Raw genomic sequence first — 15,198 nt, forward strand, 5'->3', positions numbered from 1 at the left:
GGCAAGTTTCCAACACATCTTTATGGAGCTCAGACCACAAACTGGACAGCATTTGTGTCTTTTTAACCTTGTGGGCACGACAATTGCAAAAATGGGTGGTGCCCGAATCACTAAACCATTCCTACGGCCAAAAAAGGACTGAGAAATTATTAAGGCAGTGCAGACAGTGAAGCTTCTTCCACATCTGGAAAAATACAACACAATATGACTGGCCTCCTGGTCTGGTCTGGTCGTATTCTACAGTGGACAAACACCTCGCAGGTGACAGTTTGTTTTGTGCTTTTCATGCATCGAGACAGGAACCCGAGGTCCCTCAAAAACAGATATCTTTTTTTTATTATTTTTCTATTCCACTCCTGACTTCTTCACATGCGTCTACAATAAAAACAAACAAAAATCAAAATTAATGCTTGGGTGGTTGGTTCAGTCTTCCACCAGAACCCAGTTGGAAGTCCAAAAACACCCCGTACAATTACAAGCAGATGAAACCAGAGAGGCATTTCTGCAGAGTGAAGATAGAGATAGAGAGAGAGAGAGAGAGAGAGAGAGAGAGAGAGGTACTCCCCCTTGCCCTAAGAGATTTTTCTATTTAGCATAAGCGTAGGCTCGGGTGACCGAGCAATGGCCATGTCTGCAAAAAAACAAAAAAACAAAAAAGGTGGTAGGGACTTCTTCACTCTAGCTTTCACCGTATTCACAATACAGGCATGCACCTCGTAAAGGTTAACATAAAATTAAATGCTAATCACCATGAAGGAGATGTGCATGGAGAGCCTGAGGATGATGATGAGAGGCCATTGTTACTAACAGAATCGCTCCCTGAAGTGCCCAGAGACCTTGCATCTCTCAATGAAACTGAACAAGCCTTAGCTGGGAGCTTCTTCATTGGAGTCAATGGAGGGGTCCCGGGGACTGAATGTGGAGCAGATGGGGATGGTAAGGCTATTTCTTCTTCACCTGAACTAGAACCGCATGTTTCCAAACGTGATGGTGAAGAATCAGGAGTTTCATATGGGGTATCCACCGTGCTTGGTCTGCTTGCATCATTGTCGTAAATGGGATTAGATATGTAAACAAGATGTTCTCCACAACCAGCACATTCCCTGTCGTTACAGGCATTGCTACTCCTAATTTGAACAGGGTTTTCTTCAACTTGATGGGGTGAAGATACGAAGGCAGTTGATGGAGGTGAAATGTTTATGAGACCAATTTGCTGGGGGCTGAGACCTGGGTTTAATACTTGGGTATGGACTTCGAGGACACGATGAAGTTGAGAGTGTTCTTTTCTTGTTTCTGCCGACTTGTTTTCTTTGTTGGGTGAAACTGCAGGGAATAAGAAACTTTTTGGAGCCCGAAGGACCCCCTGAGCATAGTAGCTTGATAGAGGAAGAGAAGGCGGTTGATTCTGGGGTTGTGGTGACTGCGACAGGGAAGTATTGGTGGTGGATGTGGTGGTAGTGGTGGCAGAGGTGGTGGTGGTGGTGTTGGAGGTGGATCTTAGTTGACGCCGGCGAAGTAAAAGACTGCAGTAAAGCTCAGCTAGCAGCACCAGAACTAGGGCCAAAACAATGGCAAGGCTCACCACCATTGCCAGTGTTGCTCCCATTATGATCTTGGAGGAGCCCTTCATCTCTCTCTCTCTCTCTATGTGCGTGTGCGTGTGCGTGTGCGTGTGCGTGAAGCGTGGAGTAAGAGGCAGTAAAAGAGGGGCTGTAATAAAAGGCAGGGTGAGAAGCTTTTCGTTTTTGGCGGGAAACAGTACTTTACCTTCGACAAGGATAGCAGGTAGGAACCGGGGGCATTGGGCATGGGAAATTTAAAGGGCTTTTTGTTCTGATCTAGTGGGGTTTCTCTGACATTCAAGGTCATAACAGTCATTGAACACATAACTATGAAAAAGTACAATGCCCTCTCTCAAGTAATTGCTATTATGAAAAGGAAATGTTTTACAGAAAGACCAATCTTAATCTCAACTTCTCTCGACCAATGGGTGAAAATTGAATAGAAATAGAACAGATATTACAAGCTATGTAAACGCCAATGTCAATAGATTGCAGAGATATGTAATGCCAGTGTGAAGCACAGCACCCCCTCTCAATTACAGAGGATTAGAAATCACAAGTAGAAAAAGCCAACCTGCTACTTCAGTGAATACAAGTAGAAAAGCCCTGTTTCCTCCTCAAAGACAGCGAAAGAACCACTCTCCAAGGAACACGTGCAAGATTCCGGCTACAGCATGCGATCATGGCAATGATAAAAGATTCTGAATCTGATTGCTCAATGATTTTACCTCCCCTTCAAGGCTGCAAAACGGGCTGCCAGGTCGTCGTAATCTGGTAACTTAGGATGCACATGCCGAGCTGCGGTTGATCTGTCTGGCTGAAAAGAAGCAGCTCGAGTAAACAATTTCATTGCCTCTGATGAATTTGTTTCATGAGGAAGTGAAATGGATCGGGGTGGTGCAGAAACCGTCTCTGAGATTTCATCAGGCCCGTCCCTGCTGGTATGTCGTGGGGATTTATCTGCCTCGGTAGTGCCTTGCTGATGTGGGTGACGGCTTTTTGACTTTCTTCTCACCACATTTCCAGGTTCAAACGCAGAAGGTTTCTTGCTGTAATGTATCAAAAGTTTATCTATCATCCTTTCTTCTTCATCATTCTGATAGTGTTCATCATCAAACAAGATTTGCAGGCCTTTTCTTGAGTCATCCCCCCTTCTCCTGCTCCTTGACCTTCTCTTCACACCACCTGTATCTTCCGAATTTCCAGCATCATCATGAGTGGAGTGTGACTTTGAGTGTCTCCGCCTCATGGATCTTGGTTTTGGTATGGGGTTACCAATACCATCATTCTGATAATAATTACTTTTCTCATGTCCATGATCATCTTGTCTTGTAAGTCCAACATTCTGCTTCTCATGATCCGGCAGATATGATCCTTGTTGGATTTTCTCCGAGCTGTTCCAAGAATTGGCTATGTTATCCCTTGAAGGATCTTTCTGAACTGCATTAATGTCAGAACCAATCTGGGAAGACCCTACACTGGCTCCATGTCTGGTATCCTTCAGTTTAGAATTAGTTTTAGTGTAGGGAGGGGGGATAGCATTGTTATAGTAAGGTTTCAGCTTATGTGCTTCTTCCTTCAAAACATCTCTTGTTGAGTTTTCCATTTTGTGTTGTCCACCATAATTGTTGTGTGCTGTCAATGAATCATTGTTTGACCATAATCCTCCATAACTAGGAGTGATATCTGGCTTTCCACGAATTATTGTGTCCTTGTCATCCCTTTTAGGAGCAGAATTCTCCCTACCATCTAGCATTTTGGATCCACCATCCACACTTTCCATTCTTTTCCTTTGAGATGAACTACCTAGTCTAACAGTTTTCAGGGGAGTATCCTCCTTCCAAGGTTGATGTTTCTCCAGCGTGGCTTCTTGCCTTCCCTGGAACAGAATGTCCCGGTTGTCCCTTCTAAAGACAATTTCTTCCCTGGCCCTGACTGGCTCGTGTTTGTCACATTCAAGTCTTTCTTTCGATGGAAAATCATGTTTATGTCCTTTTGGGATGGTGTCCTTGTCATTATTAGGCATGTATCTGTCATCATTGCTGTGTAAACACCCATGATTGTCCTGCAAAACAATCAGCCATAAGGAAGATACAGCTTACTGCCCCAAAAAAACCAAAGAAAAAACAGAGGGGGAATTGATTAAAAATAGTGAGAAGAAAAAAGGCAGTTAAGTCTTGGATGAAATGACATTTGAAATCAGATCATAGATATTAACCATTATTACAGTCTGCTAGCAATAATTCACCCTCCACCCCCAACATAAACAAATACACAAAAGACAATAAAAAGGAAACAAAGGGGCAAACCTTTTTAGATTCTGGGGTTTTGGCCATCCTCTGTTGAAATGCATTGGAGTCCCATGTTATGCAGAACTCCGATGCTATATTTTGCATTAACTGAATTTTCTTCTCCGTCGTCACAAACTTTGACGATAGCTTTTCACGAAACTATTAATGAGGATTTAAATGATCAGTTATTGAGAGCAATGGATATAAATTGCGTACAAGGAAAGGATCTACAAGGAATTACCTCTTGATTCACAAACAATTCCAGAGAACTCCCATATCTCTCATAAAATACATCTCTAAGGTCGCGTAGCTCTGGCAAATTGTTTAATCCTGCAGCAGCAAACATCAGGGATGAAACAGCCTCCCTACAGTCCTCAGGACAGTGCCTGTAAAGATGACAAAAAAAAATCAAGAGAAATATTCATAAAATTTTGGAATTAGTAATTTGATCTAACTTATAAAAGAATTCATGTTAAAATCTTTCAGTCAAAAGAAACCATATTACCATCTTTGGTTTAAATATATCTAGGATACCTTTTAGTGATTCTCACACAACAAAGTTGAATGCTTGGAAGTCATACAATTTTATTTTCCTTTTTATATATGAACGGATTAAAAACCAATCTATCTTTATTGGTTCTTTCAAGCCAAACATACTGTATGCCAATGGCCATGCTAATACAGATAAACATTGTCCAACTCATATTTCCACAGCAATTTATGAATATATTTGTATCACTTTTCAACCAAATTGAAATGCAACTCAGTGTAAATGAAAATGGGCAACCATTTGGTAAAAACGACAAGAAGCAAAACCTCCCAGAAAGAATATGTCAAAACAGGCGCTCATTATCATAAAAGCTAACCCCAACAGAAACTTATGTATACATTGCATCTATCTTCAATGACCAAAAATGTGATGGTGTACCTAATCCATGCACTGGAAGCCCTTGATCTTAGCCAAAAGGCTGATAAAAGTCCAATAATGATAATTTTTTTGAAGGAGAACATGGGGCAACAAAGAGACTGTCATCCACAAGAGAACATGGCAGTGTTAAGCAATTATCTGCCTATCTCATAATTTTATTTTACCGTGAATGCCTATAGATCCATATCATGTTGCTTGCAAACAATATGAACAAAGAAATATTTGCACAAAACTAAACTTGCCCGGCGAGAAAATAACCACGCATACCTCAATTTCTGCATGACTGATAGATGTTTCAACACGAAATCACAAAATTGCTCAACAAAATCATAGCAAGACAATTGGTCCAATTCAGCTAGCAGTCCCTCAGCCTGAATTAAAATTTTAATATTTCAGAAACTTACTTAAGAGCTTAGATTGGAATCATAAATAAAGAATCAAGAGAAAAAAAAAACAATTCAATGGACTTCAACTTGGCCTAATGCTCGACCTCATTTAAGGAAGCTTAACAGAAGTTCAAAATAAAAAATCACAAACACAGAAAACAGTTGGACATTTCACATTAGTTACATGCTTCCTATTTGCTTGTCAGTAAAATGAAGAAATTTATATTAAATCTTGCATTCTCCTCTCTACAGACTTTATTACAAAACTCTAAAAAAAAAAAAAAACGAGATATTTCAGACAAATATTGCTTTCGTTTAAATTTTTCAAACGCTGACTTTAATCCTCTTCCAAACTCTTTCTTTTAAGAGAAATCCTATTTTTAACAATAAAGCATTTATCAGATCCAACAGCGGAAAACAATATCAACTTGATTACGTTAAAGAAGGAAAGAAAGGATGAGTACTCTGCCATAAGCATTGATGTCGAGGCCATTAGCAAGGAGATCAGCCATATCTTTCTTCAAATACTTCAAAGTCGCATTTCTCTTTCTTCTTACCACTTCGATCTGATTCTTCGTCGACTTTATCAGCGATTTACTGCCAAACCAAAAATTAATCTTTCTCTCTCTGTCTCTTTCAAATCATTCTTTAAACATAACATATAAAATATATTTACCATTTTGCACCAGATCCTCGGCCTAGAATCCCGTCCAGCATCTTCTCTTCTTCTTACTTTCCTTCAACCAAAAAATGCTCGAAAATGTAGATTTGATTGCAGCCAAAAACAAAAATAAAAAAAAATAAACTAAGAATTAGGCATTACTGAAGAAGCTCTCGTCAACTCTGAACAGAGAGAGAGAAGGGAAAGCTTTATGAAGTGGAAACAGTAAGCTCCAAGAAATTAAAAATTAAAAATCGTTTTGGGACACTTTTTCAAATACTAATGACTGGCACTTCGCTCAGCTGTTTCTGTGATTACCTTTATTTCTTATTATTTTTTTCAATTACAATCGTGACCTTTGCCTTCTACTTTTATGCTTTTCTAATGGAGCCCATTATTCGAACGTTATGGAGGGTAACTAAGGAATCTAGAATTGGATGTACAATTGCCGGCGTAATTATCTGGGGTTCGGCTCACTCCAACCGTTAGATGGGAAGAGGTTTATGGGGTCCGGTCTGGAATTGACGGTCGAAGATGATTGCGATTGAAGCAATATATTCTGGTAAGCTGGACCCCCACCATTTTCTTACTTGCCTCGGCTACAATGGGAGTTGGGAGATGATTGAACGGCCGTTTCAACGGTAAAATAAATTAACTTGGACTCCAACAACCACAATAGGGCGATGGTATACGAGCATGCTTCTTTTTCCTTCTTTTCCCTCGAAAATATTATCATTTTTCTTTTAATGCTGAGCGCATTGTCTTTCCAAATTAACATCCAAATGTTCAAATATTAGGGAAGTATGAAAAAATTTAAAAATAAAAGATAATAAATTCATCAATTCAGATAGTATATTTAGGATCCCATTTAAAAAAAAAAGTTTTGACAAGAAAAAATTAATTAATATCATATTTAAAATCCCGTTTAGAAATTACTATATCTTAGAATTCTAACTCTTTTCTTTTCTATTTAAGTATTTTTATATTATACTCTACTTATATCATACCATATGAAATAAGAGAATAGCTTTTTATTTATGAGAGAACATAAAAACTTGATAAATAATAAAATATCAATTGCCCCCTGAATAATATCATATATATTATTTCAAAATAATTTTAAAAATTTATTCAATCAAGTTCCTGCTTGATTTTTCTAGGTTTAGAATTCCAATTCCCTATATAAATTACACTCTAGTCCTTAATTTTTAAAACTTATTTATAATTAAGTCATACTAGATTAATCGTCCCATTTTAATTTATGACTAATGAATCTTATATATGTGACTCATTAGGTTCCTAATAAGTTGGCCCAAATATAATTTACAATCCTAAATAAAATAGGATTAAATAAATTAAATAAATTAATGTTGAATCAATTCAACAGCTAATTTATATTTGGAAATCAAGTACAATATCTAGTAACCTGTTAAAATCCCTCAAATATTAAAAAAATCAAAATCTTTCAAATTAATTTATTATCAATTTAAAAAATAATAAATATTAAAAATAAATAAATATTTATTAATAAATAAAATATATTTACATAAATAAAATCACGAATACACTAAAAAGATTTTGGTCATAATTAAATCTTATAATTATAACAATTTTATAATTTTTTTTTTGCAAAACTTTTTTGTTACAATAACTTTATCTTTCCTCTATATTTATTAATTAAATGTTTAATTCATTAATCAAATATTTAATAAATATTTATTAATAAATTAAATATATTTACATAAACAAAATTAACATCAGATATAACCAACTGAATCGAACAGTTAAAAAACATACGCACTGACAGGATTTTGGTCATGATTTTGTACACGGCATTAGGAAGTGGAGGGTGACTGAAAAGCAATGAAACATGCGAAGGTCAAGGAAAGGGTAGAAATTAAGATAATTCCAATCTGACAATCGTTGTTTTAATAACATTGCTTTTGACTCAGACACGTCCCTCTGCAAATCAGAAGCAGAGCCATACTGTGCATTTCCTTGTCAGCAACACAACCAACCAACAGTTCAAATTGTATGTATTTGTTCAACCACCCATTATCCCATATCAGAAGAAAAACGAAAACTAGGTGCAGAACAATTATAATTAATTAACAATCTAGTTTATTATTTCTTGAATTAACTGCTTTAACTGCTAACTTGCCGGCACTGCACTGCAGGTAAGATCAAATATTATTTTTTAACACAAAAAATAAAAAGAAATGGATAGGTATTGTTTGTGTGTTTTTTTAGCAGCATAAAAAAATTAATTGTGAATTAAAAAACTTACGCATGTGTTTAATAAAGTAAATGAAAAATTATATGTTTTTTTTAATGAAAACACTTTTCTTATCATAAGCATTTTTTTATTAAATAAAAAAAAATAGCATGATATGAAAAACAAGTTTCAATAAAAATAAAAATAAAAACACACATTGAAAATCATGTCTAAATATCTTGTGTGCAATCCAAGAAAAAAAACAATGATTAGCCGCAGAAAACTATTTTATAATATAACAAATTATAAACTTTAATCTACCAAGCACAAACTTTTTAAAATAAAAATTTTGCATAGTAGGTTAATGTAAAATAATCAACTAAATGATTGATAATATTATATTAAGAAATTATTATAATTTTATTCAAAAATAAATGATAAAATGAATGGTATTGAATGAAATAAAATACTAAAAAAATTAATTATTTCATTATAATGAATAACAAATATACTAAAATGGAAGATGGTGTTGAACAATGTTAAATATTGTTCACACACTCCCAATGCACTGTGTTGGAGAAGTGCTGTTGTTTTTTTTTTTTTGTTCTCTTAACTTTTGTTTTCATCAATTAAGTCTTTTAATTGCAAAGTTAATAGCCAATTACTTTGTATTGTTGACTATGGACAAAATTAAAAGAATGAGGACCAATATAGAAAAGAAGCTGAAAATAAATGGTGTGTTTAAAGTTGGCATGAAAAGTACAACTTAGTCGTTCAATTTTAAAAGTTTAAACTGTTTGGTCCCTTATATTTTTCTAAATTTAGTTTTGGTACAAAACTTCATTTTTATTATTTTCAAGTCCTAGTTTGTGAAGGAGAGAGGAGGTTTCATCTAATTCTAATAAATAGAGAGAAAGTCATCATTTTCGCATATTCTAGTCGTCAAATTGGTTTATCTTGGTATCCACGAGTTTTATTTGAAGAGAGTAGCTCGATGGTAGTTGTTTAAAATCTTAATATTACCTAAAAAATAGATTAAATTCGAGAAAGAAAAATCTAACATGGTTTGATTTCGCGTTTTAGAACTGTTTTCGGGGTTTCTTTGGTTGATAAATTAGTTTATAGAGTTTTAAAGGTGTTTGTGAGGTTTTTTTTTTTGTTTTTGTTTAAAATGGGTTACAAATTGAGTTTTTAAAGGAAAATAGGTCTGCCCTGATTTTCTAGCCATCACTATGGCGGATGAAATCTGGGTAGACAAATGACAAGTTGTCTAGAATATTTTATTTTAAAAAAAGATATAAGGCCCGGGTGCGAGGCCAGGGTTGCCAACCCACATGCCCAGACTTTTTTTTAGGGCTTTTTTTTAATATTTTTAATATTCTTTATTTTGGTGTATAATAGATTTAAGAAAAAAAATTATTAGACCTAATTTGGTTTTTGGCGCGGATCAAAATTTTGATGGGTTAAAACACAACATTTGAGCCCTTTTTTGTTTAATGCATTTTCCCCTTAATTTTTAAGAGGAATGTAATTTAACCCTTTGTTGTTATTATTTTTTTAACTTAATTTTAAAAAAAATGCAATTTTCATCGTTGAGTATCATTTAGCTTAAACAAATTATACCTAATTGAGATTATGTCCATGAACTGGGTTGTAAATTTTATCTATTAATTCAAGTTGACCGGAGGTAATACAATATGACATATTTTTTAAAATTTTATCTTCAATTTACTTACAAATTTAATCCAATATCTGATGAATTAAGACCCAATCAAGGCCCAACCAGAAATAAAATAAGAAAAGGAAAAAAAGAGAGATAGATTATCCAACCAGTTAACTCATTATGATCTTGTCCATCACCGTTGTGAGTTTCACATATTAACTCGGATCAATATAATGTGTCATCTTTTCATTTTACTCCCTTATTTATTTAATTTTTATTTAATCCCTTGACATTTCATTGTTTCAGGTTTTAGCTAGGGTTAAAGTAAGATTAAACGACAGTTGTGTAATTTTTTTAACCAAATCGCCATTTAAACTGGCCAACTAACTCGTTCTTGACCCATTAGGTCAAAGAAGTCACACCGACTTTTTTCATTTATTAACGCTTATGATAGATGATTTATTTTGGTTAATATACTGGTTGAGTTTTTTATTATCATTTCAAATATTTCATTGCATATTGATAAAACTAACAACATTCATATTTTTTAATGCAATTATTAGCTTTTTGGCCAATTCACAGCGAAACACGGACTCAAAGGCTAATTTTAACTAAATTTTAAAAGGAAAAAAAAACCATGAAGGAATGTATAGAAAAAAAAAAGTAGAACACTTGCTATATTAAAAAACATTCTATAACTTTATTTGAGAGAAAAATTAAAATCTATAGTATTTAATGGAATAATATAATAAATATAATATCAATTATATAATAATAATAATAATAATAATAATAATAATAATATAACTTTATGTCTTCTTTGGTCTAATCTTAATTTTACCTTTTGCCTTTCACATCATCGAGGATAGCTACTCAATATATCCTATCTTATCCTGTCTCCTTCCTCCACTTTCGTTCCGCGCACCAAGTACATTAATTGTATATGTAAGGTTAATGTTTGATGTGAATTTAATAGCGTCCCAAAAACTTTTAGTCCTCTCTTTGAGCTGTGATCAAGCACGCCCTTGGAAACTTCAAATAAACTTCTTTATTTTATTTTTTTTGAGTTCTATGCATTGTTATTATTATTATACATAAAATTAAAGAGTGTGGGGAAATTCATTGTTTATCCACACCCAATACACTATGGATTACAAGAAATCCACCGTGCATTCCTTTTTTTTACTTTTTTTACTTTTTTACTTTTTTCCAACTTTCTCCTTTTTTATTTTTTTTTTAATTTTTTCTTTTTTCTAAAATTATCTTTGATGAAAATTTTATTTTGTAATTTTTTCCTTTAAAATATTATAGATTGCTACAGTGTTTCCACAATGCATTCCTCTTTCTTTTTTTCACTTTTTCATTTTTTTTTGTACTTTTTCTTTTTTTTTCCCAACTTTCCCCTTTTTTTTCGTTTCTTTTTTCTTTTTTTTTCCAAAATTACTTTCCTTTTTTTTTCAATTTTTCTCTTTTTTCTTTTTTTGTTTATTTTTTTTCCAAAATTATCTTTGTTGATTTTACTTTTTAAATATTGAGCTGGTTAAAAATTTCACTTTGTAATTTTTTTCTTTTAAAATACTGTAGATTGCTACGGTGTTTTTCCATATAGTTTTTCTATTTTCTTTTTTTTCACTTTTTCTTTTTTTTTGTACTTTTTCATTTTTTTTTCCAGCTTTCCCCTTTTTTCTTTTTTTTTGTTTCTTTTTTTTTTCTAAAATTATCTTTGTTGATTTTAATTTTTAAATATTGAGCTAGTTAAAAATTTCACTTTGTAATCTTTTTCCTTTAAAATACTGTGAATTGCTACGGTGTTTCCACAGTGCATTCCTCTTTTTTTTTTTCACCTTTTGTATTTGCATTTTTGCATTTTTTTTCCACCTTTCCCCTTTTTTCTTTTTTTCCGTTTATTTTTTCTTTTTTTTTCGTTTGTTTTTTTTTAAAAAAATTTTTATCTTTGTTGATTTTACTTTTTAAATATTGAGTTGGTTAAAAATTTTGCTTTGTAATTTTTTTCTTTTAAAATATAGTGGATTGTTACGGTGTTTTCCCACATAATTTTTCTATTTTATTTTTTTATTTTTCAAAACTATATTTGTCGATTTTTTTTTATATTGAGCTGATTGAGAATTTAGTTTTGTAATTTTTTTTCTTTAAAACATTGTTGATTCCTACAGTGTTTCTACACATGGTTTTTTTTTTGTTTTTGTTTTTTTATGATTTTCTCTGAAATTATCTTTTTTGATTTTATTTTTTAATATTAAGCTGGTTAAAAATTACAGTTACAATATTTAAGGAAAGCACTGTAACTTTCCTCGCAAATTACTGTGGATTGCTACAGTATTTTTTCCACATGGTTTTTTTCTGTTTTGTTATGTTTTTCCCTAAAATTGTCTTTGTCAATTTTATTTTTTAAATATTGAACTGGTTAAGAATTACAGTTACAAGTAAATACAAGTTTTTCCTCACAAAACACTATGAATTGATACAGTTTTTCCTCACGTGTTTTTTTTTCCAGTTTCTTTTGTGTTTTTTTGTAATATTTGTTTTCAAAATTATCTTTGTCGATTTTATTTTTTTAATATTGAGTTGGTTAGAATTTAACTTCACTCTGAATTATAATAGTAATCCACAGTACATTCCTCTTTTTTTTTCACTTTTTCTTTTTTTTTACACTTTTTCATTTTCTTTTTCAACTTTCCCCTTTTTTCTTTTTTTTCATTTCTCTTTTCTTTTTTTTTCCAACTTTCCTCTTTGTTCTTTTTTTTTTCATTTATTTTTTTTTTAAAAAATTATCTTTGTTGATTTTACTTTTTAAATATTGAGCTAGTTAAAAATTTTGTTTTGTAATTTTTTTCTTTTAAAATACAGTGGATTGCTACGATGTTTTTCCACATAGTTTTTATTTTTTATTTTTTTATTTTTCAAAATTATATTTGTCGATTTTATTTTTTTTATATTGAACTGATTAAGAATTTAGTTTTGTAATTTTTTTCTTTAAAACATTGTTGATTGCTACAATGTTTCTTCGCATGATTTTTTTTGTTTTTTTATGATTTTCTATGAAATTTTATTTTTCAATTTTATTTTTTAATATTAAGCTGGTTAAAAATTACAGTTACACCATATGAGAAAAACACTGTAACTTTCCTCACAAATTACTGTGCATTGCTACGGTGTTTTTTCCCACTTGGTTTTTTTTTTTTCCTGTTTTGTTATGTTTTTCCCTAAAATTGTCTTTGTCAATTTTATTTTTTAAATATTGAGCTGGTTAAGAATTACAATTACAAGTAAATATGAGTTTTTCCTCACAAAACATTATGGATTGATACAGTTTTTCTTCACATGGTTTTTTTCCAGTTTCTTTTGCGTTTTCTTTTTTTTTTTTGTAATATTTTTTTCCAAAATTATCTTTATCGATTTTATTTTTTTAATATTAAGTTGGTTAGAATTTAACTTTGTAATAAAGCTTAATCATGTGGGGAAAGCACTGTAGCTTTCCTCACAAAACATTGTGGATTGCTACAGTGTCTCTCCACATGGTTTTTTTTCTTATGATTTTTTTAAAATTATCTTTGTCAATTTTATTTTTTTAATATTGAGTTGGTTGAGAATTACAATTACAAGTCATTACAAATAAAGTTAAATCATGTGGGGAAGCATTGTAGCTTTCATCACAAAAGACTGTGAATTGCTACAGTGTTTCCAACATGGTTTTTTTTCTCTTTTTTTGTTTTTTTTTGTTATTTTGTTTTTTAAAATTGTCTCTATCGAGTTGATTTTTTTTAATATTGAGTTGATTAAAAATTTAGCTTTGTAATTTTTTTCTTTAAAACACTGTGAATTGTTGCAGTGTTTTTCCCTATGATTTTTTTATGATTTTTTCTAAAATTATCTTTGTCGATTTTTTTTAATATTGAGTTAGTTAAGAATTATAATTACAATAAAGCTAAATCATATGGGGAAAGCGTTGTAGTTTTTCTCACAAAACACTGTGGATTGCTACAATATTTCTCTAAATGGCCTTTTATTTTATTTTATTGGGGAAAACATTGTAGTTTTCTCATGAAACATTGTCAATTGCTACAACGTTTTTCCTCATGGGTTTTTTTCCTTCCAAAATTATCTTTGTTGGTTTTTTTTTTTAATATTAAGTTGGTAGAAAATTTAGCTTTGTAATTTTTTTTGCTTTTTATTAACAGAAAAGCTAAATCATGTGGCGAAAGCACTGTATCTTTCTTCACAAAACACTGTGGATTGCTACAAATCATTTTATTCAGTCTCTAAGTTTTTGATCACCAACACAACTTTTTTTTCCGTCATGAAATATTGGCTCCATCATACCTTTAGCTTCTATTACTTATCTAGCGCTGGTTCACAATTATAATACTATAAAGTACATTTGTTTTATAAGCCCGTGGCAGCGCACAAGCATGTCATCTCGTAGTTATTAGATCTGATTAGAAGTCCTAGTTAAGAAGCTGGGTTTTGAGTTACATGGGTTACTTTGAGTCAACTCGGATTAATCCAGAAAAATTTTTAAAAAAATATTTGAAGTTTTAATATTTTATATGAAAAAAATTACAAAATAATCTATGTAAATATAGGTTATACATGTTATAAGTAATGGAGTTTAAAAGATTATTTTAAAAGGTTTTTTTATCCTATATTGAAAAGATATTATGTTAGTACGTTATCCTTTTAAGTTGAAGTATTTAAACTAAAAATATTTTTTATTCCACATTGAAAAAATATAATTTTTTTCTTGTGAACATAGAGTATATATATTAAAAGGCTTTAAATCCCACATTGAAAAAATAAAATATTCTTTTAGTATTTACATAGTGAATTTCGAAAAGGGTTAATAACCAACTAAAAAATATATAAAAAAAGAGGTCTTTGATTAGGAGAAAACACATTTGAAAAAAAAAAGGATCTCAACCGGGTTTTTTCAGGTCGCCCAGGTTATAAGGTCAACCCGGTTTTACCGGGTTTTTACTCATCCTGGTCTTTTATCTTATTTATACCAGTCCAGCCATCGCATCGACTGAATCCGGAATCAACCTGCCTGGCATGTCCGGAATTAATAAAATGGTTATCTGGGAAAGGAGTAAGATCAAAATAATGGGAAGCGCAAATTAAAATAAACTTCGAAGTGCTAATTCGTTGGCCTGTAGAAGTATTAATTTTGTCTGGTATAGAACGTATTGCTAGCTCTGTAACTATTGCATGCTCAAATTCATAAGCCCACTGCGACACAAAACTCATACTGTTGAACGAGCCTTCTTCTTGTTACAAGAAGAAGATAACGCGGGTGTGAAAGTAGAGTAGAAGCAATTAAGCAGAGCTCAATACAATGTCGCATGAAACACAGCAATTATGCAAAACTCATTTTTTAATTTTAGGTAATTGACATAAAACACTCAAGAGTTGGATAAAAATAAACACCATTAAAATGTCGCATTAGTCATTCTCAAAAAATCAAATACTGGGAA

General features: G+C 31.9%; 2 protein-coding genes across 2 annotated transcripts; both read right to left on the reverse strand.

Annotated features, from left to right (window-relative positions):
• Positions 1–309: 309 nt before the first annotated feature.
• LOC18107619 (endochitinase A) lies at positions 310–1,739 on the reverse strand. Its single transcript, XM_006371835.3, has one exon. The coding sequence runs from the start codon at positions 1,628–1,630 to the stop codon at positions 746–748; it is 885 nt and encodes a 294-aa protein (XP_006371897.3). The 5' UTR covers positions 1,631–1,739; the 3' UTR covers positions 310–745.
• A 153-nt stretch (positions 1,740–1,892) lies between these two features.
• On the reverse strand, positions 1,893–6,143 carry LOC18107618 (uncharacterized). Its single transcript, XM_024590450.2, has 7 exons — positions 5,991–6,143; positions 5,844–5,904; positions 5,632–5,764; positions 5,049–5,152; positions 4,095–4,239; positions 3,872–4,012; positions 1,893–3,627 (listed from the first exon to the last, which is right to left on the reverse strand). The coding sequence occupies exons 2-7, from the start codon at positions 5,882–5,884 to the stop codon at positions 2,287–2,289; spliced, it is 1,905 nt and encodes a 634-aa protein (XP_024446218.1). The 5' UTR covers positions 5,885–5,904; positions 5,991–6,143; the 3' UTR covers positions 1,893–2,286.
• Between the last annotated feature and the right edge of the window lie 9,055 nt (positions 6,144–15,198).

This window comes from Populus trichocarpa, chromosome 18 (assembly GCF_000002775.5).
Source record: "Populus trichocarpa isolate Nisqually-1 chromosome 18, P.trichocarpa_v4.1, whole genome shotgun sequence".
Taxonomy (NCBI): domain Eukaryota; kingdom Viridiplantae; phylum Streptophyta; class Magnoliopsida; order Malpighiales; family Salicaceae; genus Populus; species Populus trichocarpa.

Bases quoted from the DNA above. Each gene is read 5' to 3' on its own strand.
- LOC18107619 (XM_006371835.3), bottom strand. From the start codon at position 1,630: ATGAAGGGCTCCTCCAAGATCATAATGGGAGCAACACTGGCAATGGTG.
- LOC18107618 (XM_024590450.2), bottom strand. From the start codon at position 5,884: ATGCTGGACGGGATTCTAGGCCGAGGATCTGGTGCAAAATG. The intron at 4,240-5,048 runs GTATGCGTGGTT...TCATCTTTACAG, and splicing joins TCAGTCATGCAGAAATTGAG to GCACTGTCCTGAGGACTGTA. The intron at 4,013-4,094 runs GTAATTCCTTGT...CCTCATTAATAG, and splicing joins AATTGTTTGTGAATCAAGAG to TTTCGTGAAAAGCTATCGTC.